Source organism: Myxine glutinosa, chromosome 12, assembly GCF_964187855.1.
Source record: "Myxine glutinosa chromosome 12, kmMyxGlut1.1, whole genome shotgun sequence".
NCBI classification, from domain to species: Eukaryota; Metazoa; Chordata; class Myxini; order Myxiniformes; family Myxinidae; genus Myxine; species Myxine glutinosa.
The window spans coordinates 40,614,041-40,640,672 of record NC_136272.1 but is presented as its reverse complement, the minus strand read 5'-3'; the positions used below and the strand labels follow the sequence as shown (position 1 = coordinate 40,640,672).

The 26,632-nt window shown below is 51.4% G+C and overlaps 1 protein-coding gene across 1 annotated transcript in view; it reads left to right on the top strand.

Moving 5' to 3' along the window:
* Positions 1-420: 420 nt before the first annotated feature.
* Positions 421-26,632, top strand: part of LOC137437931 (histone H2A.V) — a 36,641-nt gene continuing 10,429 nt past the window's right edge. The window contains exons 1-4 of the mRNA XM_068132689.2: positions 421-599; positions 5,258-5,347; positions 17,164-17,277; positions 17,459-17,588. Of these exons, the coding sequence (XP_067988790.1) occupies positions 597-599; positions 5,258-5,347; positions 17,164-17,277; positions 17,459-17,588 (337 nt within the window). The 5' untranslated portion in view covers positions 421-596. The remainder of the gene's footprint in view (positions 600-5,257; positions 5,348-17,163; positions 17,278-17,458; positions 17,589-26,632) is intronic.

Here is a 26,632-nt window from a genome sequence, read left to right as displayed (position 1 = left end):
CGACATTTTAACCGCGTGAACTTAAGCCGCCAGCGTCCGATTTGTTCACTCGATTGTGACCTGGTTTTTATTCACTAAAGGTTTAATATAACTTTTCGGATACCTGTTGAGGTGTTATCGTCAAAAAACAAGGTTTCTCGCAAAATGCGAGTAGAGAATAAACTGAGCACCTTCCCCCCTCCATAAACCTGCCTCCACACTCCACAGAAGAAACAATCATCGTGTGTTTCAAGTCTACGAGTTGGACTTGGTGATTTAAAATTCATGATCTGATTGGCTGTTATCGCGGGGTTTGTCAAATGTCCGTTTGTAGTTGTGGAATTTTGCTTTTTGTCTCATATTTATGAAAGATTTCTTACTCAATGAATTCGATCATTTGTATGATTTGGGAAGATTTATAAAAAAGCAAGATTGCATATAAGACGGAAGCAGTCCAGCAAGAAGAAGAGCGGGAAAATCCGCCATCTTCCGGCTTGCGCGCGGCATCAGTTTTCGAGTGTGGCGTTGATTGCCTGGAAATCCGAGGCAGAAAGACGTCTTGAAAGCTGACGTTTCTAACGAAGGGTATTTCAAAGGAGGAATAAAACAGTAAATCGATGGTAAGTAATGATTGTTTTTAATTTTGGCGGGAAGTGAAGCAGGATTTAGGAAATAATCGAGTGAAGTGGTTAAGATCAAGTGAGACGGTTAAATCAGGTGCGGTGCCTGCAAGGCGGTTAACTGAGGCACTTGTGAGGCCGTCTCGAGTGGAGCTGCCGACCGGCGGGAAGGTGAGGTACTGTCGAGCGGAGGAAAGGTGAGGAACTGGCGACCGGAGGGAAGGTGAGGAACTGGCGACCGGAGGGAAGGTGAGGAACTGGCGACCGGAGGGAAGGTGAGGAACTGGCGAGCGGGGGTAAGGTGAGGAACTGGCGAGCGGGGGTAAGGTGAGGAACTAGCGAGCGGGGGTAAGGTGAGGAACTGGCGAGCGGGGGTAAGGTGAGGCACTGGCGAGCGGGGGTAAGGTGAGGAACTGGCGAGCTGGGTGAAGGTGAGGTACTGTCGAGTGGGGTGGGGGGAAGGTGAGGAACTGTCGAGCGGGGGGAATGAGGTGAGGAGCTGCCGAGTGGGGGGGGGGGAGTGTGGAGCTGCCGAGTGGGGGGGGGGGGGGAGTGAGGAGCTGGCAAGTGGGGGGAAGGGAAGTGAGGAGCTGGCGAGTGGGGGGAAGGTGAGGAACTGTCGAGCGGGGTGGGGGGAATGTGAGGAACTGTCGAGCGGGGGGGGGGGGGGGGGAATGAGGCGGTGAGGAGCTGCCGAGTGGAGGGGGGGGGGAAGTGAGGCGCTGCCGAGTGGGGGGGTAGTGAGGGGCTGGCGAGCTGAGGGGGGGAGGTGAGGAACTGGCGAGCTGGGGGGGAGGCAAGGAACTGGCGAGCTGGGGGGGAGGCAAGGAACTGGCGAGCTGGGGGGAAGGCGAGATACTGTCGAGCGGGGGGAAGGCGAGGTACTGTCGAGCGGGGGGAAGGTGAGGAACTGGCGAGCGGAGGGAAGGTGAGGAACTGGGGAGCGGAGGTAATGTGTGGAACTGTCAAGCTGGGGGAGGGAGGGAAAGTGAGGGGGGGGAAGTGAGGGGCTGGTGAGCTGGGGGGGGGGGGAGGTGAGGGGCTGGCGAGCTGGGGGGGGGAGGTGAGGAACTGGCGAGCTGGGGGGGAGGTGAGGCAAGGTACTGTCGAGCGGGGGGAAGGTGAGGTACTGTCGAGCTGGTGAAGGTGAGGTACTGTCGAGCGGGGGGGGGGGGGGAGGTGGTACTGTCGAGCGGGGGGGGGGGGAAGTGAGGCGCTGCCGAGTGGGGGGGGGTAGTGAGGGGCTGGCGAGCTGAGGGGGGGAGGTGAGGAACTGGCGAGCTTGGGGGGGAGGCAAGGAACTGGCGAGCTGGGGGGAAGGCGAGATACTGTCGAGCGGGGGGAAGGCGAGGTACTGTCGAGCGGGGGGAAGGCGAGGTACTGTCGAGCGGGGGGAAGGCGAGGTACTGTCGAGCGGGGGGAAGGTGAGGAACTGGCGAGCGGAGGTAATGTGTGGAACTGTCAAGCTGGGGGGAGGGAGGGAAAGTGAGGGGCTGGTGAGCTGGGGGGGGGGAGGTGAGGGGCTGGCGAGCTGGGGGGGGGGGGAGGTGAGGGGCTGGCGAGCTGGGGGGGGGGGGGGAGGTGAGGAACTGGCGAGCTGGGGGGGAGGTGAGGCAAGGTACTGTCGAGCGGGGGGAAGGTGAGGTACTGTCGAGCTGGGTGAAGGTGAGGTACTGTCGAGCGGGGGGGGGGGGGGGAGGTGGTACTGTCGAGCGGGGGGGGGGGGAAGGTGAGGTACTGTCGAGCGGGGTGGGGGAAGGTGAGGAAGTGTCGGGGGGGGGGGGAAATGAGGTGAGGAGCTGCCGAGTGGGGGGGGGGGGGGAGTGTGGAGCTGCCGAGTGGGGGGGGGGGGGAGTGAGGAGCTGGCGAGTGGGGGGAAGGTGAGGAACTGTCGAGCGGGGTGGGGGGAAGGTGAGGAACTGTCGAGCGGGGGGGGGGGGGGGAGAATGAGGCGGTGAGGAGCTGCCGAGTGGGGGGGGGGGAAGTGAGGCGCTGCCGAGTGGGGGGAGGGGAGTAGTGAGAGCTGCCGAGTGGGGGGGGGGTAGTGAGGGGCTGGCGAGCTGAGGGGGGAGGTGAGGAACTGGCGAGCTGGGGGGAGGCAAGGAACTGGCGAGCTGGGGGAAGGCGAGATACTGTCGAGCGGGGGGAAGGCGAGGAACTGGCGAGCGGGGGAAAGATGAGGACTGGCGAGCGAAGGGAAGGTGAGGAACTGGGGAGCGGAGGTAAGGTGTGGATCTGTCAAGCTGGGGGGAGGGAGGGAAAGTGAGGGGGGGAAGTGAGGGGCTGGCGAGCTGGGGGGGGGGGAAGTGAGGGGCTGGCGAGCTGGGGGGGGGGGAGGTGAGGGGCTGGCGAGCTGGGGGGGGGGGGGAGGTGAGGAACTGGCGAGCTGGGGGGGAGGTGAGCAAGGTACTGTCGAGCGGGGGAAGGTGAGGCCCTGTCAAGCGGGGGGAAGGTGAGGTACTGTCGAGCTGGGGGAAGGTGAGGCACTGTCGAGCGGAGGTAAGGTGAGGGACTGGCGAGCGGAGGGAAGGTGAGGAACTGGTGAGCGGGGGTAAGGTGAGGAACGGTCGAGCGGAGGTAAGGAGAGGACCGGTCAAGCGGAGGTAAGGTGTGGAACTGTCAAGCTGGGGGGAGGGGGGGGGGGAAGGTGAGGAGCTGGCGAGTGGGGGGGAAGTGAGGGGCTGGCGAGCTGCTTGGGGGGGGGGGGGAAGTGAGGAGCTGGGGGTGGAAGTGAGGAGCTGGGGGGATGGAAGAGCTGGGGGTGGAAGTGAGGAGCTGGGGGGAGGGAAGAGCTGGGGAGTTGGGGGGGGGGTGGAGTGAGGAGCTGGGGGGTTGGGGGAAGGTGAGGAACTGTCGAGCAGGGTGGGGGGAAGGCGAGGAGCTGCAGAGTGGGGGGGAAGTGAGGAGCTGGCCAGCTGGGGGGAAAGGTGAGGAACTGTCGAGCGGGTGGGGGGGGGGTGAGGAGCTGGGGGGGGGGGTGAGGAGCTGGGGAGGAGGTGAGAAACTGGTGAGCTGGGGGGGAAGTGAGGAACTGGCGAGCTAGGGGGGGGAGGTGAGGAACTCGCGAGCTGGGGGGGAGGTGAGGAACTGGCGAGCTGCGGTGGAGGTGAGGAGCTGGGGGGGGGGGGGAGGTGAGGAACTGGCAAGCGGGGCGGGGAGGTGAGGAACTGGCGAGTGGGGGGGGGAGGTGAGGAGCTGGCGACTGGGGGGGGAGGTGAGGAGCTGGCGAGTGGGGGGGAGGTGAGGAGCTGGCGAGTGGGGGGAAGGTGAGGAGCTGGCGAGTGGGGGGAAGGTGAGGAGCTGGCGAGTGGGGGGGAAGGTGAGGAGCTGGCGAGTGGGGGGAAGGTGAGGAGCTGGCGAGTGGGGGGAAGGTGAGGAGCTGGCGAGTGGGGGGAAGGTGAGGAGCTGGCGAGTGGGGGGAAGGTGAGGAACTGGCGAGTGGGGGGAAGGTGAGGAGCTGGCGAGTGGGGGGAAGGTGAGGAACTGTCGGGAGGGGGGGGGGGGGGAGCTGAGGGGCTGGCTGTCTGGAGAGGAGTTGGGGGAAGTTGTGTGTCTGGTGAGCCGGGGAGGAGGGGGAGATGAGGGGCTGATGAGCTGGGGGAAGGAGGAGGAGAGGTTTGAACACACATGAGGATTGGATGTGCAGGTGAGAATGGGATGTGTCATGTGCAGGTAAGGGTTGGCCATTTGTGGTACCATTGTTTTTATATGGCTGAATGCTATGTTTACATTTGACTTTGCTTAAATCCTTGTGCTTTGTAAAAGTATTTAATCAGACGGTTCAGCACTTCATGTTAAATTGTCTTTGTTCCAAATGCTAAGATTTTTTTGTGCAACTACTTCAGCAAAATTCTAATTTCTTTTGTAATTTGTGGCTCGTTTATATTGTTACTTCCATCATTTATTGCTCGTTTATATTGCTCGTGGATGGAGGTTACGTTTTCACCCCTGTCTGTCTGTGAACAAGATATCTCAAAAAGTTGTCAACGGATTTGGACGAAATTTCGCAGAGGTGTAGCGTATGTGACAAGGACGAAATGTTTAGATTTTGGTGAAGAACCCGTCGGATCCGACTCGTATAATTTTTTTAAGTCATTCGTCACCATTTTGAGATCGGGTGAAAAGCGATTATATCGCATGATGTTTATGAGATGTTACGCGCACTCGCATTTGAGTCGTCTTGCCTGGATTTTAATCTCAGCCCAGCAAATAAAACTCACCCTGGTGTTTCGCGTGCATGGAGCTGCATAGATTGTGCACCATCCCTCGGATGGACGTAAACCAGGTGGCTTATCCACTGGCATTACTTGGTGGACGTTAAAAAGTCACACGATATATTTTGTGAAGAGGAGGCGAGTTATCTCACCCTGGTTCAATTTCAACTTCCCACGTGGTCTTGGTCTTGGAGGCTCCTTGGTACCAGGTTGTTATCTGGGCAGCATCTTCTGCAGTTTAAACTTCAATTTTCCAGGTCATTTTCTGGCTTCACTTGAATGGACTTTGAATTTGAAGGGCAATCGACACGTCTTGTGTTTAAACGGGTAAATGATGACGTTACTTGCTTTTTATATTCTATTTTGCTTGTCCTTTTTTCAAAAAAAAATTTTTTTTTTTTAAATTAAATACAAAATGTTCTCATGTTTCCCGTTTATTTTCAGGCAGGAGGTGGTGGCAAAGGAAAGTCTGGCAAGGACACAGGGAAGGCAAAGGCCAAGGCTGTCTCTCGCTCCCAAAGAGCTGGACTTCAGGTGCGAGCCACGTTTTAGGCACATCCTTTCATATTGCTGGTGGCAACACGTTAATAAACGCGAGTTTCCCATTATTGCCGTCTGCTTTGTCATGCTGTACCAAACAGACCATTTAAATGAATGTTGAAACTTGCATCCACTTTTTCAGGTACATACAGGTATCCCTGGTGTTGGGCTAGCGGCTAGGGTGCCGGCTTAGGATACCAAGGATCCTGGGTCCCGGTCGATCGCTGAATTAACGCCAGGGGGGTTGACTCAGCCTGTCATCCTTCCGAGGTCGGCTAATTGAGTACCAGTTCACTGGTAATTCCCTGTTTGTCGTTAAAGGCGGCAAAAAGGGTTGGCGTCAGGAAGGGCATCCGGCCGTAAAACATTGCTTCAAATAGGGGACCGAAAAACAACAACAACCACGGTTCCCGAAAAAGGCCAACCCCCGCTTTGCGGGGAAAAATGGCCTCTAAAGGTGTTTTTTTTAATTTTTATACAGGTAGATAGGTTCATAATCGTTTTGCTTTTGTACAAGCTATTGCTTATGTCGTTGCAGACTTTTTCTGCTGAGCAATGGTGCAGTATAGAATAGAAATGTGCAAGTGGGGCAGGTGATTTGTAAACGCGGGAGGATGAGATGTTTGTGTGCCAATCCGATTATTGGTCCTCGGGCAGTGGTCTTTGACCATTCCAGCCTCAGAGACAGACGATTTAATATTCCATGTCCTCTGATTCTGTTATTCCAGCCTCAGAGACAGACGATTTAATATTCCATGTCCTCTGATTCTGTTGTAATTTGGCAGGAAAGGTTTTTTTGTTTGTTTTTTTTTGGTACTGAATGCAGCTGTACCAATTTCAGCATAACATGGAGTCGTCTTTGACCAATTTCAGCATAATATGGAGTCGTCTTTGACCAATTTCAGCATAATATGGAGTCGTCGGTTAGCCCTTCAATCTTGGGAGCGGGTGGAAGTCGACTCCTATTGCCTGCTCCCCCATATTAACTATCTTTGGAATATGTGTGTTTGGGCAGCCCTGCCTCCAAACGTTCCTTTTTTTCTTTTTTTATGCCTCCGCCGAGGAAGTTGCCAGAGGAATTATGTTTTCGGGTTGTCCGTGGCAGGTTGTCGTTACTGTGATAACTTAAGAATGGCTGAAGGAATGGGATCCAAGTCAGACTTTGTACTTGTACGTACAATAATGCAAAGATTAACTGATTGGATTATGGGGTCAAGAGGTCAAAGGTACCGAGCTAACTTGTGAACCAGTGATGGAATTTTGACCAAACTTGGTATAAGTATATATTATGATGCAAAGGTGAAATGATTTGATTTCAGCGTCAAAGGTCAGAGGTCATGTCAGGTAAAAATGTGATACTTGAGAACATCTGCAGGGATTTAAATCAAATTTGGTATATGTATAATGTGGGTGGAGGCATATTGGCCAACGTCAAAGTGTTCTAGTTCTCTTTAAAGAGTGAGGCCCATGGAAGAGCAAGGAAAAATTGACTGTGGGGTACCAGGGAAAACAATTGGGCACAACCAGCAAGGGGATATTTGAACAGGAAAGGAAAAGAGGGAGAAAGGGAGGAAACGCCAAAACTAGCAAGTACAGCAAGTCTTCCCTTGTCGCAAATTTGCATATTGCAGTTTCAGTTTACTCACAATTTAGTTTTTATGCCACATATTTGATTAGTGCAAATGTTTCGCATTATCACAATGCCTTCCCAAGGAAAAACTTTCAAACCTTGTACCTTAAACAACAACCACCGAGGATGTGCATAAACACATTTTCACTCTACTGCACGTGTACTGTACTCTGTATTTACTCCTCTGCGCTCGCAGGGTGGAAGACGCTCTGTGATCGAGAGGTTTACGTTCCTTTTGAAACAGCCCAAACCCTCCGTAATGAGTGCAAAGAGTCCCGCGAGTCATTTGACAATCGCACCTCGTCTCACAAAACGATGAAAAGCTTTTAGGGAGATGAAATTGAACATAATTAAAAGACATGTGTGGTCAAGGAACAATAATGCAAATCGTCCGCGCATGTGGATCACTGTATCGTCCATGCCTTAGATTGTGAAAAGTTTGCCATAAATAAAAACTGACCACAGACTGACCAGTTTGAGTGCTGTGAGACCAGCCATAGTGAGAGAGAGAGAGTGCCATACAAAACATGGAGATGTTGGTGCATGGATCAAAGATCAAACTAAATATCACATGCCTTTATCTCTTGCTGTGATCCAAGAAAAAGCCCTTCATTTGTGGAATAATTTGAAGAATAAACAGGAAGGTAATTGCGCAGAGACCTTCATGGGCAGCTGGGGCTGGTTCTTGAGTTTTAGGTGTCGTGCGAACCTCGACAACCTGAAGTATGCAGGTGAGGCAGCAAGTGCAGACCATGCTGTCACATGGGAGTTTCCCGCAAAATTGAAGGAGATGATGGAGGAGGAGGTTTCTCACCAAAGCAAGTGTACAATATCGCTGAAACTGGATTATTTTGGCAAATAGTCTCGTACAAGCATCACCCGAGAAGAGAAGACTACCCCAGAGTTTAAAGCGGGAAAGGACAGGTTGACTATATGTTACTCGGTGGAAACGCAGAAGGGGATGTAAAACGAAAGTTTTCTTCTTTGCCATACTGAAAACCCATGAGTGCTAAATGGCTCCCTCCCGCCACAGCCTCCTGTAATATGGTGGTCGAACCCAATGGATTGGATAACTGGACCGTTGATTACGTGACTGGGATGCCCAGTCTCCAACTGGCTTTGGTGGTTAGCTTTGCTATGTGATTGGCACAGGAGAGGTCATGGCTGATGGTGAGTCGAGCGGGGGGGGGGGGGGGGGGGGGGGGGAAGGTGAGGAGATAATCCTTAAAACGAACAATCCCCCCGCCTCCCCCCCCCCCCCCATAACCATGATATTTTCTACCTCTGTTAACCCTCCCCAAGCTCATCTCCCTCCAAGTTTCCAGTTTCCCTTCCTGAAAGTTTGTAGCCAAGTCTCCCCATATTTTTCTTCAACTCTGCTGTGTTTCCCCTCCCCCCCTCTAATATTCTGTTTGTTCTGTCGCATCGCGATCTGTCTGTTCCACGTTTTCGCTCCTCCAAGAACATCGACGTAGACAAAAAAAATAATTAAAACAATATGTTGACTACTCTGGTTCACCTGATGTGTAGATGGCCTGAAAAAAAAATGGGTGTTCATGCAGCTGTTAATGGTGACTGTCAGAATCTGCAACTTCTGCTTGAAGAATTTGTCACTCAGATCTCTCATTAGATGGTCATAAATAAATAAAAATTCCCTTTTTAAGGCCATTTTCCCTGATAGAGCGGGGGTTAGCCTTGCGAGCCCCATGACAATCATCATGGCTCCCTTTTTGAGGCAACGTTTTTATGGCCGGATGCTCTTCCTGGTGTCAACCCTTTTGTTGCCTCGTACGACACGCAGGGATACGGTGTATCTATTCTAAACAGAGTACACACCGGCACATTCATCCCAGCAAGCTGGTACTCAATTTGCCGACCTCGGAAGGATGACAGGCTGAGTCAACCCCCCTGGCGTTAATTCAACGATCGACCAGCATTCAAACTCAGGATCCTCGGATCCCAAGCCGGCACCCTAACTGCTAAGCCAACACCAGGCTTATTCTCATTAGATGGTCATACTGAAGGAAAACAAAAATATTTTTGATATCAATCACAGACAGTTGAGTGGAAAATATATCTATATATATATTGTTATGGTTCTCAGCCACCCTTCTTCCCCTTACCAAGGGGGGAATAATCCTCTTGTTCTTTCTGGGCTTGGCGGAACCGAGAGACTTGAAACGCCTCTTCCGGGCAAAACGCAAGGTAGGGTTTCGGGACCAAGTCTCGCTCGTACCTAAATCCCTGCGCCGCCACGGAAGCGAGGAAGCAAGCCTCGCACGAGCCACGTGTGATCTGGGTACACCGAGCGGATCGAGTGCCACGTGGTCCGTGCAGTTTTAGGTAGTGGAACCTGATTCGAGCGGTTCTATTCGTACCACGCTTAGCCAATGAGGAAATCACGAGAACGATCGAATGGAAAAGGAAGAACACAGGTTTAATTATTATTCCCACATGTATGTACAAGGATCGGTACGCAGAGACACAGAGCAGCACTTCGTCAGTCTTATCTTATTCCCCAGACACGGGCCCGTCACATTCACACAGGGAATAGCAGGCAGGTTGATGTTCCGCCCAGACGCGTCGACGTGGTCATCCAGGAACGGCCCCATCCGGCTCTCCACGGTCCCAGCACGTCCCGCGAAGATGGCAAGCAGGCGGTGGAAGGGTCCTCGTAGCGCGTCTCCCGAACAAAAGGCAGCCGATGAGGTAGGACGGAAAATGCGTGTCTCAGCGTGGCTGGCGGTTACACAGCCGTTATCACTCGCGTAACTTAATGCACTGTACGCAGTTCGGCTTGAAGCTCAACCGAGCGTCGCTTTATATATCGGCGCGTATCCTGGTTCAATGCGCGTCTTTCTTCACTCGCGTATCTCTCAAAGTCCTCTTAGGCTCACCGCGCTGCTGGAACTCAACTCTCAACCGCTGGTGCTCAGTCCTCTGCTCAGTCCATCAGTCGTCAGTCCTCTTGGGGGCTTTTTGCAACGGCTTATATAGATATGCCCCGAACCTTCTCGAACTCCCTCGAACCTTCCAACGAAGCCCTGTGACGCAGTGCTGCCGCTACACCTTCTGAGCCCTGGTTGGCGGCTCGTGCTTACCGTCAGCTACTCTGCCGCCCTCATTCGGCCCCGCCCCGATCCTCCTAGGCCTGCCTCGTGTTAATTCGCCCAAAATGAACCAAAGTCGGCACAAAGAGGCATGAGGCTAGGGAGGTGGGATAGTCAGTAGAAGTAGGACCTATTCTCCTTACTCTACTCAACGCAGAACTAGCAGAGGAAAAGGACTAAGCTCACAAATACTAAGATAACTATACTATCGGGAGGCTACATGTTGCTTGTGTGACTATGAGGGGGAAATTTTAACCTTTATTATACTGACTGTACAAAACTCAAAACCGCAACAATATATATATATATTGTTACGGACACGACTTATTAAGATGTTATGCTGGGCCGAGCGGAATGGCCGCCGTGTTCGCACAAGTTACCCGATTATACTCGAACGTTGGCCGAATCGCGCTACGCTAGATCAATGAAGGAAAGGACACAACGGCTGGGTTAAATGACACGACACCAGGGGTACAGTTCTCAAGACCTCCGGAGGAGGATATAATATGGGATATGCAGAACGTTTAGATTACACGGCACAAGAGGTACAGCACAGAAAGGTGGGCACTTAGACACGGTCTTATCTTAGTCCCGACAGACCACAGACAAACGGGACAAGGCTGACTCACACAGGGATTGATGGCAAGGAGGGGCAGGTAGTCGATGGCTCAAGGTGCACCTTGGCTCAGGGGCAGAATCGACCCGGTCCGGTCCAAAGATGCGGGTAGGTATCGTCGCGCTGGAGGTGGCGTCCGTTCTCCTTCGTAGCTGAGGCGCATCTGACGTCACCTCCGTCTTCCGGCGCATATCCAGCGGGGAGTGACACGCCCTTGGCTCGTTGGCTCCGCCCCAGATGGAATCGGTCCGCCGCTTCTTATTGGGTGCAGGGGGTTACCGGGCTCCGCCCTTGACGAGGAGCTGACAGTGAGCCCCTGTGTGGTAACCCCGTCGGAGCACATGGTCAATGGCGGCTAACCAAGCCGGAGTGAGGACGCGCACTCCCCGCGCCGCTGTTGTTGTTGTTGGTGTTGTTGTTTCAGGAGGAAGAGATGCGGGGAGGTATTGGGAGGTCCTAAACTTACTACTGGTGCCATACAATCACATTCTGGTGCAACGAAGAGTCAGAATTAATGGAAACGAGTCCTTAACTGACATAGACTAAGAATAACTAGCAAGATGTCCTATAGTTGTCTACGTGAGATGCGGTGAACCTGGGCACGACATTTAATGGGGGAAAAAGGGGAAGGTCGGGGCTACAGAGTGTTGTTTACAGACAATGGGACTAGGGAATGGGGGATTGGGGATAGTTGGGGAGTATTGGGGAAATAGGGGAATATTTACAAGCGGATATGGATGGAGGCCAAATCCCATATCCGCAACATTGCACCCTTCTCTACCTCGGGGCGTTCCGACCCGATAAATTTTTACCTACTTTAGTGTGGCACTCAGATGTAGTTCCCTCTACTATTAACTCTACCCTGAATGCGACAGTTTTACAGATGTTCACAAATGAGTAAATATGTCCCCCTGCGACGTTGCACCCTTCTCCTCACAGAAACACACCCACAGGATAACCGAATCGCGGAAAGAATCCTCAAACTAAACATACAGCCGGTAGGGAGCATTATTTACACAAGACTACACTGATATTTACACTACGATCCAGGACCTGCTTTTGGAGGAACACATGCAGATGTTATGCATAGAGAGAGAGCACGCATGCCAGCATCGATACACCAACCCACGAGTGCTCTGTGGCCCTACGGCCTTTAATAATGTTCAGAGCACCCCGTTCAAGCACCAAAAGCACCACCCCATAACACAGTCAGCACCATCCGGTGCACCAATAAAGTGTTCAACAATCACCGGTGGTGTCGCAGCCGGCCGATGTTCTGCCGCTGGTCTTGCCTTCATGTGGTGCACTTGGCCTTCTGGCTTCTTTAAAAATAAAGAAAGGCGCCAACCGCGTCCATTTCTAAATTGTGGCCGTCAGGGGGCCAACTATTAGTGGTTCACCTGTATGGCTTAGGTGCCACGTTGACCCATAGGTCCATCAACGGGTGGTGCTTGCCCGCAAAAGAACTGCGGTCCATGGTGGGCGGCCACAAACATTGCGGTCCATATGGTGTATCGATCCAGGCAGCAAGCAGCGAAAGTACAGGCCCACAACTGCGGAGCCAGCACCTCTCTCTCCTCTCTCTCTGCCCCAAAGCCAGAGCCTCGGAGGTGGGAGACAAAAGAAAAGACAAGTGAGTAAGGTGGTAAGGGCGCAAAAGTGCACGCAATACAAGATGATGCACACTGGGGGCACATGGGAACCAGGTGAGACAGGTACGTTCCTACCGTACGCCCCCCCCCCCCCCCCACCAGGTAACCTACATTGCCCCTTCCTTACCCCTTACTGTATCCACAAAACACAACACTACCCATAAACATCTACTTTACAAATCAACAAACGTCCCTACTGTCTTCCCCGTTCCTCCCATAAACCAAATTCGTCTTCTCTCCCTCCTAACCAATCAAATTTGCCATTTCCAACTCTCATCACAATTTGCCATCTCCAACTCAACATCAAAATTTGCCATCACCAATTCATCATCAGTCCCTCCTAAGGAGGGAGAGATGGCATCACCCCAATGTCTCATCCACGTCGTGATGCGTCTCACCAATCCACACAGCAATTCTCATTTCCTGCACACAGAACAAAGAAAACACAGGTGTGGAGTCATCATCATCACCACAGGTAAGTGGCTGCGTATGGTGCGACAGGTTCATCAATCCTAACTATTTCCTAAATGACTTTAACAACTTTACATTACCCGGGGTCTTTCTCCTGCCAAACCATTGGCCCTCTTACACTATGGGTTCTAAAAACCAATTCCCATTGACCAAACTGTGGTGCTTTTCAATTTGGGGTCTCACTCCCCCGATTCATCTCCCGGTGCCCTCGCACAATTTCTGGGCCGCGACGTGTAGCTCTCCCAGCAGGTCTACCCACCTGCACACCTCCACCACTGCAGTTGCCTCCGAGCTTACCTGCTCCTTACCCTAACCTAACTACCTGGGGAAGGCCCTCTGGCGCTCTCCCCACTCGGTGCCCTCTCTGGCACTGGGCTACCCGGGTCCGTTCTCCGGATCCTCGGGCCCCACTGACACTAACGGCTCCCAGAGCCCACCTGCGGCCTCACCTGGCCGACATCCTCACAGTGGTGGAGTGCCCAACCAACTACACACACTAACAGGCTACACGCCCAGCCATTTCCACAACACTAATGCACCCATCCGCAATACCATTCTGCAACCGCACCACAAATGCCAATATCCAACCACAATTTACCTATACCCTCTACCTAACACTTACACTACCCGCCCCGGGTATCCGTGATGGGGGTCCACTCTTCCCCCATTCACACCTTCGCACCATGCACACCACTCCGTACCACTTACTCCAACTCTCTCCACACACCTGTACTTGCACACCTGTGCTCTCACTCTTGGTGCCGCCTGCACCCTTCTCTCCCCAAGCGCATTCGCGCTGATCCACAACACTCACTACTCACACACTGCTCCACACACCTGTCCAGTTGCACACCCGTGCAATCACGCCTGTTCAATTCTCAACCACACGGCATCATCTCATCTAACTACTCCCCTCTGAAACTTGCGCTTCCCAGTCGCCCCTTTAAACTATTGCGCTCCCTCGTCATTATAATCCACACTAACATACCTGCGTCCCCACTACAGGTATCAGTCACTAACTAATCTTAACGTTACCTACTGTCATCTTCGCTAGATCCCTATCAATATCCTAACCCACCCGGGCTAGTTTTCACTGCCATACACCCCATAAGCTATAGCTCCTTTGCCCCACTCTTTGTGAGGGATGGTGGATTGGCCATCCCACCACATCGGGCATCTCCCACTACCAATTTTGCACATCAAATTTCAACAAATCAAAAATTTGCCAATCACTACTCATCATCTGCCAATCATTACTGCCAATCCTTTGCCAATCATCAATTTTTTATTTTTTTTTTCTAATTTTGGGTCCAAAACACTAACCTCATCACACAGTCTACTCACTAATGCCTCTCGGTGCGCCAATTAACTTCTAAAGCTCGGCTTCATACAGCCAAGCCATGAATGCGGGTTGTGTTGTGCCAGCGGCTGGACGCGTCTGGCACTCGGTGCAGGGACGGGGGCTTACCTGGGCCGAGATCCCACGCACCACCCCGGCGTGGAGCCATCCAATGTCCCGATCTCGACCTGCCGGAATGCCTCAACAAAAAGTGGTCGCCATGACGACCCTTCCTATCCAGCTGCCCGCTCCGCCTAGTGGAGCACGGACGCGGCCGTTCAAAGCGAGGCCCAGCACGCACCGAGGGCCCGATTCGGCTATAAGTCGTTCTAACCTTTAACCCGGTTACCGTCGATGCTTCACCTGGATGCTTACATGCATACGCTACCCCTTGCTTGCTCACACCTTTCCTTACACACCCAGGTACCCTCATTCCGCTCACCGACTTGGTCACACACCTGACCACCGAACACCTTGGTACACATTCGTCGCTCGCACACCTCACCAACACACCTCTTCGCGCCCCTTTCTCGGTCACCTCCTTTGTGACAATCACAGGTGTGCTCTCACCCACACACCCAACCACGTGCCTCACTACCAATTCCAGCGTGCATTCCCCCTCACGCTCTACCATTCCAGGTGTGCATCCTTCCATTCCAGGTGTACATCCTCGCTCACCTGTCACAACCAACTCACGCTCCTTGTCACTCTCACTACTCTCACCTCCATTCTTGACAGCGCACTCACCCTTACTCTCGACAGCACACTCTTTCCTCATGCACCTGTCCGTTACACACCTTTCTCGCACATCCTCTCGCGCACACTCTCCCGTCACACCCTCCGGACCAACCATACACCTCACTCTTGGCCTCTCACGAACATCCGGGTCTATCTCGACCCCCAAGCTTATTAAATCACCTGGCGCATCATACGCACGACCATATTGGTCACCACTTACACCGGGTCCTCTTTCTCTTCGCTTCTCCTCCATCACCTGCGAATCCCTCATCCGGTTAATGAGCACATCATCACGATCCGAACACAGACTTTGGACCAATTCTTTTACTTCCTCCTTTATCTCTTTCTTATCCTCTCTCCGTCGCTTCTTAATTTCGCTCACCCCTTCTTCCACTTCTTCTAATTTCTGCTTCACCTCCATCTCCTCGTGCGCCCCTTTTAGTTCTTCCTCTAACTCCACTTTATTTTTTTCTATGTGCTCCCGCACCTCCCGCTCTTTAACCTCCATCACCTCTACCACTTTGTTCATTTTCCTCGTCAGGTCCTCATGTACCGTCTGACACTCTTTTTTAATTACCCCTACGTCCTTTTTCATCTCCTTCTGTGTCGATTTTAAACCCTCTATTACCGCTGTGTTCTTCTTTACCTGGTCCCCCAACTCCTTTTGTCCCACTGTCAGTTGTTCTACTCCCAGCGTCAACTCCTCTATACCACCTTGCAATTTTACCGTCCCCTTTCTCACCTCCTTCTCCATGCGCTCCTTACAGTGCCTCACCGCCTCGCGCACTCCTCCGACCTCCTCACTCACACCTCTTCTGATCTCTTCTCCCATCACTTGCATCTCCTGCCCAGATGCCACCCTCATCTGCTCCATTTCCTCCCTGTGAGCATCCAGTTTGGTTTCTACCCCCATTCTGACCCCCTCTATCTGCTGCCCCATTTGTTTAACTTCCCTTTCCGCTTGGTCCCTCATATCCCTCAATTTGCCTTCCATACTGTTTTCTAACCCCTCTAACCCCTTTTTCATCCCTTCCATTTGATTCTCCTGAACGGCCATTCTGTTTTCTACCCCCATTAACCCATGTTTTAATCCCTCACCGGTACCCCTCGCTTCGTCCCTCATTACCCCCATTTGGCCCTCCAATCGCTCACCCTGGGCAGCCATCCGGTTCCCCATTTGTCCCATACTGCTTTTCAAACCTCTAATTTGGTCTCCCAATTGCTCACTATTCTTTTCCATAAGGGCCGTCATTTGCATCATAAAAAGGCTCAAATCCACCGGTGGCGCTACTACGGTCGCGGGCGTGGTCGCCGTTTTTTGCGCGCCCGTAACCTCGTGCGCGACGACGCTATTTTGCGAACCTGCCACCCTCACTGCTTCGCTCTCCTCATGTCCCTCATTTTGGTCCTGGATCGACCCTGCCTCACTCTCCTCTACCGGAACCCAGCCGTCTTGATTTGCCATAGCGCGACTTTCAAAATTCGGGTTTTTTTTTTTTTTTTGTAAAACACAATCAAATTTCGCCGTTATAATTTCGAGCGCGTGAAACGCGCTTCGTGACCGATCCCACTTCCCGACACCAATTGTTACGGACACGACTTATTAAGATGTTATGCTGGGCCGAGCGGAATGGCCGCCGTGTTCGCACAAGTTACCCGATTATACTCGAACGTTGGCCGAATCGCGCTACGCTAGATCAATGAAGGAAAGGACACAACGGCTGGGTTAAATGACACGACACCGCACCGCACGACACGACACCGCAACAATATGATTGTGTGTGAGTTTAGTGAAATCATTAGAGATTTCCAATAACTCGTTAGTCTCGGATCCCAAGTGAGATCTGATTTGTGAGATTTAGAGCATCATCCATTATTGAGACAAAAGATGAGTGAAGTAATCATCAAGGAAGTTGGGAAGGGCTGGAGAACCGGAAGGTACAAGGTTATTTTTCAGTGATCGTCTTGATTTTCCAATTGGCTTTTCGCTTCAAGATTCATGGGGACTGCTGCTGTTATGGTTTGTCAAAAGGTGCATGATTATGATTGTTGTTTTTTGTGGATCTAAATGATGCTGCTGATGATTTAGGAGATAGAAGGAAAGGTGGGATAGTCAGTACTGGAAATAGAAGGAAAGCTTCCTAAGGAGGAATTAAAGAGCATAGGCATTGGGACACTTTTGTTCTTCATTTTAAGCCTGCCATCTTGCAAACATGCCACATGTTTCTGAGCACCATCTGCTTTTTTGTTGTAGTTCCCCGTGGGTCGCATACATCGTCATCTGAAGACTCGAACTACCAGCCATGGACGAGTTGGGGCTACAGCTGCTGTCTATAGTGCAGCTATCCTAGAATACCTCACTGCTGAGGTAACCTGGATTATGAAGTGCCGTCATGCCTATTCTGCTGGAAGATCTTTGTATGATGGGTGTTTTAGGGAGGCCATTTATGCATTTTAAATATTTTTTATATTTTCCTGGACTTTCATTCTGGCATTGGCTGTAATCGTGTGCATTCACGCTCACATGGTGCATATTAATTTTTGTTCAGGTGCTAGAATTAGCTGGTAATGCATCCAAGGACCTGAAGGTGAAGAGAATCACCCCAAGACATTTGCAGCTGGCCATTCGTGGGGATGAAGAGCTTGATTCTCTCATCAAGGCCACCATTGCTGGAGGCGGTGAGAAAACTTGTACAATCACAGATCTTGCATCACAATAACGAGAGCGGCACTTGTAACTTACCCAACTCATCCACCAAGTTTTGGCATAAAGTCGTCCACAACTTTTTGAAATATCATGCTATACTGGCATTCCTCTATTTACATATTTACACCCATTCATTTTACGCGTTTTTGGTTTAACGCGATGGAAGAATTAGGGAACACTTTACGATTTATGCGTGCTATATTCAGTTTAACGCCATTTAACACCTTTAATATCTACATTTAAATTATTGGGAAAAAACACATTAGGTTTATGCCTTTTCAATTTGCACCATGCTTTCCAGGAACGCATCCTGGACGTAAATAGAGGAATACATGTATATTGTTTTGGCCCAATCGCTCAATGGTGATTACTTGAAAAGTTAAAACATTCTCGTATCCGGATTTGGATATTTACCAAAATCGAATCAATTCGTCTTTGTCATACACCCAATCTGTCCAAGTTTCGTCCGAACCCATCCACAACTTTTTGAGATATCCTGTTCACAAACACAGACAGATAGATAGACAGGGGTGAAAACACAACCTACATCCACCTTTGGTGGAGGAGGTAAAGGTCAGAAGCCACATTTATTTACTTTTAATTTTAAATTCCCCCAAGGTGAATCTCATGAACTGCAAAAGTCATTTTCAATTTTATTAAATTGATAAATAAACAGTTAAAGTAGCGTTGTGGGTAGGTATGGTTCTTTCGATTAATGATTGGCTCACATCACGCACCTAAAATAATCTTGAGCATTAACAATTTGTAAATGTGCCAATCTACACTTTTCAATTTACCCATGATACCGAGCAATTTTGAGCCATTGATGTGTAAATAAGAGTTAATTTAAAATGCTTGAGGGTCACATTTTAATGCCAAGCAAGTCGACAACAAAAAGAAGCTAAAGCTAAAGTTAAATCTAAAGGGAAATCTCAGCTTGCTGTTCAATCACCCGAATGACTGGTAAACTGCAATTTTCAGCTGGGCTTCGTTTCAAAACAGCAATTATTAACGCACAGGTTGTAAACCTGGTGCGTTATAGCGTTTGCCTGGGAATTTCTGTCGCTCCAAAAGTGAAGCACGTTTCTGTCGCTCCAAAAGTGAAGCACGTTTCTGTCGCTCAGATGTGTAAACATGACGTCATCAAATCTATATTTAGGCTAACCATGGGCTACCCCTTTGGCTGGTACGCGGCCGCTCGCTAGTACATAATATAGGATATATTTGTTATATGTTATGTTATAGGATATATAGGATATATTGTCGCGTGACTACCCTTGGTGAACACCGTAGGGTAACACGGATGACCGATTGCGAGACTTTACACTCCCGAGGCGAAAACTCAATGGCGGATTCAAGCTCAACACAAAGTTAAACGCGCGGGAGGCCAGACGCAACGAGCTCCACAGCCTTATCTATTAAAATGAAACACCCAGGAAACTGCGTTCAAATATGTACAGAAAATAATATAAGGATTTATTATTGAAAAGTAATAACAGTGAAAAAAAACACGCGCCGGTAATACTAATAACTAAATCGGGACGTCCCCACACGACTGATATCAAACACAAAACGAGGGAGATTAATTACGAAAAGAACACGTCACGTCGTTCAAAATGTACGCGGATTCGGGCTTATCTGGTCTTTCGTCGTCTTTGTGGCTGCCGTCCAACACCGCTCCTTTCGGCCCGATCGCACACCTCGCTCCAAGTTCCACGGCCCTCTGCGTCCGCCTCCAAGCGCCACCAGGCCTCGTCGGTACAACGGCCCACACACACCACGAGCTCCTTTGCTCCAACGGTCCACCGCAGGGCTGCACGAAGCAACCAAAACCAAGTGCCAACTGCCAACTGCAACGAGCTGTGGTCACGAATGTTCAACGAACCGTGTCCTGTGCCAACTGCCACGAACTCTGGTACGGAACTGTAACAACGAACTCTGCGACTCAACTCTCTCAACTCTGGACTCCACTCGAACTGCTGAAATGGCGTCCGACCGTCGCCTATATTGGTGGCCGATGACGTCACATTGGCGCGCTCCTCAGCCAATCATAGCCTCCCAACTCGCCCAGGTCACGCCCTCTGCGGCATGCGACTCCTGACATCTCCCGTCCGTGACCCCGCGGTCCTGGTGTAACACGTGCCAGCGAGGTTGGTAGGCCTTTGAGGTGCGCAGGCGAGGTTTGTAGGCCTTGGAGGTGTAAACGGTGGCGGTGTATTGTGGCGGTGTTCTTGGCCTGGTGGTGCCCATTTATTACGAAGTCAATGTCAGGGAAAGGGAATTATTTAATGTTGCACTAAGGACCTAACTAATGTTTATGTGGTTTGCAGTGCCATAAAGGACAAAGGTTTGATTACTAGGTGATACTCACAGGGGCGTTACCTTTAATCCCTCACTATTTAACACTCGAATCTCCAGGTAGATCCACACTCATACATCTTACCCCGACAACCGCCTGAACATCAATAACTTATTACATGTAGAGTCCCTGTCACGACAGCCGAATACCTACCTATTCAGATCTACCTAGCTCTAGATGTTGCATTACCAAATTCATAACACAGCCCCCCCCCTGGAACCGTAGCTCCTGCAAGGTTCACCGCAGGGCTACCATTCCAGCCTTAACACTTACTGTCACACACTTAATTAACCTATGAAATAAATCAGGAAGGGCTGTGGGAAGTGAGTCGGACTACCTACCTACACTTCCTTAACATGCTGAACCCCTTAACCATCATGCAAGTATGTACATCTTCTTCGTTGTTCCTGTGGAGGGAGGAAACAACAACACACAACACTAACTTAACCACAAAACTTAACCATCTTTCCAAAACTCAAAACTCTAACCTTTGTACATACCCCGGTCTACAGACCGCGTCCCCCGGTGGATGCCACAAGACTCAACCTTACCTGCGGGGCCATCCCCAATGCATCCCCCTAAATTTCCTCGGGCCCTGTCCAGATGTTACAGGTGAGTGACACGGCTCGGTGGATTTCGCCCACATTCATGCTACACAGACCCCTTAACCACTCATTCTCATTCCATAGGTCATCAAGGCATTGCAAAAATCAACAAAGCACTTATTCCCAATACACCCCCTGCAGGACCATGGCATTGATGTCATTCACGTGTGTGTGCATTCCTCAACTAGGCAGCGGGGAGGTACCGCACAAAAAGATGGTGGGGGCGCATCAGGCTGTGGTGCCCGCAGTCCCAAAAACAAGTCAACCGACTTACAAATTCATTGCCCCCCCCCCCCCCTTTACCTCTTGGCCCCGTGACAGCCCAACAGCCCCTTTCCGCCGTTACCTCGCCGGTGAGGGTCTCCACACACACCAGGCTCCTCTGCCTCCTGCTTTCGCGCAGCAACACGGGTCACCGGGGGACTTCCTCACCCCGCGGCGCCCAACCAGACCCTCCACCGACGAGCTCCAATTTCCAGTTACCACCGGCTGCCAGGGGTAATTGCCGCAGAGGGGGGCCCGCAGGCATCGCTCCTCAGAGCTTGCTCTGTACCTGCGGACACACACACCTTCCCCACCCATGGTCCCCAAAACACACTTCCTCCCCCGCTGCCATTCAATTCTCCACACAACTCAGCACAATTCAGTACAATTCATAGATGGTGTAAAAGGTGTTACAAGGCTTGCCATGGCCTGCCAATGTGAAATCCCATTCACAGTTCGAATCATTAAATCCTTACACCTTTCCATTAGCACATTTCCAAAAAGCACAATTTATCGCCCCTCATTATCTCCAATAATCATCACTCACTCTCCAGGTTCCACTCTCACGACCACATCAAAACACCTAACCACAATACAAAAACATACGCCACCCACAAGACACTGTGGCTCCCATTCCATCCCCTCACCGGCCATGTCATCACTCTCACCCGCCTCCCAACTCCAAATTACATGTCCCCAATTTCCCAAAGCAAATCCTGAAGCCTGGGACAGTACTCCTCAAAACACTCACCTCAAGTGCAGGTAGTTGCAGGTTGGTCAGGTCCAAGAGTGTCATCCACCCTTCACAATCCCAAAATTTCACATTGGGCCTACCAAATACTTCCAAATTTCTCTTTTGTCCCCACTACACTGGCAGGTATGTGGATCCGCATCCAACGGTGATCATCACTACACAACTACCTGTGGCCACGACAGCTCTGCACCTCTACCGTGCAAGGGTCACCGGGACAAGGTGAGCAGTCAAAACGCCAACATGGCCCATGAGTGTCCATAAGGGTGCGACCCACCATCCATCCTTCGGCCCCCCCTGCGAGGAACACAGCTGCAGCAGCCCCAGCTGGCCAATGTGGTGAGCACTTGCTGCCAAAACACACACTACCGCACACACAACCTCGGCCCTGGGGGGCACGGTCGCAGTGCGTGGCATCCCTACAGCCACGTCCCCTGCACCTCCCCATCATCCCCCAGTCCGACTACAGAACTGCAGCCCCCCAGTGCTCACCCACACTTGACCACACCAAGGTCCAGTCAACAGCCATGCTCCACCAGGAGACCCACCCAGAAGACATGGTCCACACACCTCGGACACGCACAGCACCACGTTGACCCTCAGGCTACACAACTACATCCCCATCATCCCGCGTCCCAAATATCAGCACAGTTGCCCCCGCAACCAGTTGAAAGCTGTGTCTTGCTACCCTATTAATTTCATCACAGCCTCCAACACTTTGGTCTACACACCTGGATCAATAATGGCGTCACTATACAGTGTCCACCATGGCATTTCACAATCCACCCTTAAATTTGCATCTAACCCACAGATTACCCATGCCAAACATTTGTCACCTTTTACTAACCTCACCAAAGAAGGATGCTTTGCCATACACATGCCAGCCGAGCATGGCCCATATGCTCGGCTCGTTACACATCTCCCGATTCACATCCCCATGGCTCTCTTCCCAACCCGAGAGTCCATAAATCACAACGGAGCATCTGTGGAAGGTCACTCACACCATCACGTTCCACAGATGCCCCAATGGTTGTCCGGCAGGCTATCTCCATCCCTGTCCATTCGGTTTGACCCGCGTCCATAGACCAACCACCATGCCAGGTCACCACATGCTGGTTGTCCCAGAGTCCCTGGAGGAGAGTGCCAGGCCGCATGCCCGGGTGGTCACCACATCAGTCCCAAGTTGGCCGTCCACAGTGCCACCACCAAAGCGCGACCCACAACACCTCCCCCTAGTGGTCCTCAATATTTGCCATCCCAGGCTTGAGAAACCACCTCGGACCTCCCTGGAGGTCTTAACCCCCACCAGGGTCCGGTGACCCTGCCGGCCCGAGCCACCAGCTCGGACGGCGCCCCGACGGACAAGGGACGCCACACTCCACCAGACCCCCCGTGGGACCCAGGTCGTACCTCGACACCCAAGGCTGGACCCCACGTCCAAATCTCGCCATCACAGCCCCCCAGCTGGCCGGCATACCCAAATTTTGAAAGGGGCAACTTTTGCCCGAGGCCATCACCCATGACCTCTCCATGTCCAAATCCCGCAGCCCGGGGACCAATCCAAACCATGGCTGCTCCAAATCAATTTCCCATTGTAATTTTATTTTACAAATTTTCATTTTACAAATTTTCATTCCCACTGCCAAACCGCAGCTGCAGGGAACAACCTCTACCACCGGTTGTTCTGCCCCTCCCTGCAGTTGATCCAAATTCCCTACAGGGACCAAATCTCCAGAAGCTCTATCTCCCGATCCTCCAAGATCCAAATCCAGCCCGGAGCCAACACACTCCCCCAACTGGTTGTCCAATTTTGGAGCCTCTGTTTCCAAATAGCAGTGTACAGTGAGCGTCCCCTCGGTCATTCCAACCACCTCCTCGAACCAACTCACCTCTTCCCCCAGACTCCTTTGGGCCTGAACAAGCTCTACCTCCATGGGACTGTCACAGGTCTCCAGCCGCTGGATCAACTCATCCTCATCATTAGAAATCATTCCTGGCCCCGCCAGGCTTTGATCAATATCCCCAATAAATACCCGGTCCGGCTCTATCGCATGGACCCCCAAAAACTCTACCCCCTCTTGCTCCGCACCACCGCCCTGGTGCTGCACAATTCCAAATTCATCCCCCGGTTGGGGTGTTGTGACATCCACACGGTCCCGATAAACAACCAGGCCAGAATGTGGGAAACATTCCCCATTACAACTCTCACATTCCAAATTTCCTTCCCCGCTCACCTGTGGACTCTCCACGTTTACCTGCAGGCATTCCCCCTCTACCTGTACACATTCCCCATCCACCTGTGGACATTCTCCATCCACCTGTGGACATTCCCCATCCACCTGTGGACCTGCGGTCTCCCCATTTACTTCAATTGCCATTCCCTGTGCAATTCCCAATTTTGCCATTTCCGGCTCCTGAGCCCCGTGCACATCTGCATGGGCCGTACTCTCTCCTGTTCCCAATCTAGCTTCCCCCCGTTCCGATTCAATTTTTGCCACCTTTGGCTTCTCCTGTGCCCCCATTTGAGTTTCTACTTTACCCTCAAATTTCCCCAGTCTGTCCGTAATTTGGTTTTGCACTCTCCCTTCTATGCCATCAATTCGTTCCCCCAGCTGCTGTGCCATTTCCCCAATTTTTCCTTCCAATTGTTCATTCCTTTCCTTTATTTCATTCCTCCATTCCTTCCCCTGCGACTCCATTTTATTTTCCATCCCTTCAATTTTATTTTCCAACCCACTTTTCATTTCTCCCATTTGTTCCTCCAATCGATCACTCATTCCCTTCATTCCTTCCCTACATTCCTTCCCCTGGGACTCCATTTTATTTTCCATCCCACTTTTCATTTGTCCCATTTGTTCCTCCAATCGCTCACTCATTCCCTTCATTCCTTCCCTACATTCCTTACTCATTTTATTTTCCAGCCCGTCAATTTTTCGAAGCAATTGACCCAACATCTGGTCGGTTGTCGGGGCCGTTCCTACTGCTCCCGACTCCCCGGTGGGGGAGGGGGATAAGTTGGTGCTCGGGACGAGGGAGGTTCCAAGGCTCACCTCTGCATCTAATTCCCCTATTTCCGGCTCACTCCCGACGCTGACGGAGGCCTCGCTGCGTACTTCCATCTCATCACCTCCGACATCCGCTTTTCGGAAGGTCGTTCCCCGCGCGCGTATTTATTTTAATAATTCCTGAAACACAATTTAAATTTGACGAAGACGCGATATCGCGCTCCGTTTGCCCAATTGATTATCAAATTTCTCCGCCTCAACTATAAAAATTTTGCGTTCGAACGTCGGGCGCAATGTACGCCCGACCGTGTCGATTTCTCCCCGCGGACAAAAAAATTTGTCCGACCGTGTCGATGTCTCGCCGCGGACAAAAAAAATTTGTCCGACGGGTTCAAATCCCACTCCTGACACCACTTGTCGCGTGACTACCCTTGGTGAACACCGTAGGGTAACACGGATGACCGATTGCGAGACTTTACACTCCCGAGGCGAAAACTCAATGGCGGATTCAAGCTCAACACAAAGTTAAACGCGCGGGAGGCCAGACGCAACGAGCTCCACAGCCTTATCTATTAAAATGAAACACCCAGGAAACTGCGTTCAAATATGTACAGAAAATAATATAAGGATTTATTATTGAAAAGTAATAACAGTGAAAAAAAACACGCGCCGGTAATACTAATAACTAAATCGGGACGTCCCCACACGACTGATATCAAACACAAAACGAGGGAGATTAATTACGAAAAGAACACGTCACGTCGTTCAAAATGTACGCGGATTCGGGCTTATCTGGTCTTTCGTCGTCTTTGTGGCTGCCGTCCAACACCGCTCCTTTCGGCCCGATCGCACACCTCGCTCCAAGTTCCACGGCCCTCTGCGTCCGCCTCCAAGCGCCACCAGGCCTCGTCGGTACAACGGCCCACACACACCACGAGCTCCTTTGCTCCAACGGTCCACCGCAGGGCTGCACGAAGCAACCAAAACCAAGTGCCAACTGCCAACTGCAACGAGCTGTGGTCACGAATGTTCAACGAACCGTGTCCTGTGCCAACTGCCACGAACTCTGGTACGGAACTGTAACAACGAACTCTGCGACTCAACTCTCTCAACTCTGGACTCCACTCGAACTGCTGAAATGGCGTCCGACCGTCGCCTATATTGGTGGCCGATGACGTCACATTGGCGCGCTCCTCAGCCAATCATAGCCTCCCAACTCGCCCAGGTCACGCCCTCTGCGGCATGCGACTCCTGACATCTCCCGTCCGTGACCCCGCGGTCCTGGTGTAACACGTGCCAGCGAGGTTGGTAGGCCTTTGAGGTGCGCAGGCGAGGTTTGTAGGCCTTGGAGGTGTAAACGGTGGCGGTGTATTGTGGCGGTGTTCTTGGCCTGGTGGTGCCCATTTATTACGAAGTCAATGTCAGGGAAAGGGAATTATTTAATGTTGCACTAAGGACCTAACTAATGTTTATGTGGTTTGCAGTGCCATAAAGGACAAAGGTTTGATTACTAGGTGATACTCACAGGGGCGTTACCTTTAATCCCTCACTATTTAACACTCGAATCTCCAGGTAGATCCACACTCATACATCTTACCCCGACAACCGCCTGAACATCAATAACTTATTACATGTAGAGTCCCTGTCACGACAGCCGAATACCTACCTATTCAGATCTACCTAGCTCTAGATGTTGCATTACCAAATTCATAACAATATGTTATATGATATAGGATATATATAGGATAGGTTATAGGATATATATGTTATAGGATAGGAATATAGGACCCAAATGACCCAGAGGACCCAAATGACCCAGAGGACCCAAATGACCCAGAGGACCCAAATGACCCAGAGGACCCAAATGACCCAGAGGACCCAAATGACCCAGAGGACCCAAATGACCCAGAGGACCCAAATGACCCAGAGGACCCAAATGACCCAAATGACCCAAATGACCCAAATGACCCAAAGGACCCAAATGACCCAAATGACCCAAATGACCCAAATGACCCAAATGACCCAGAGGACC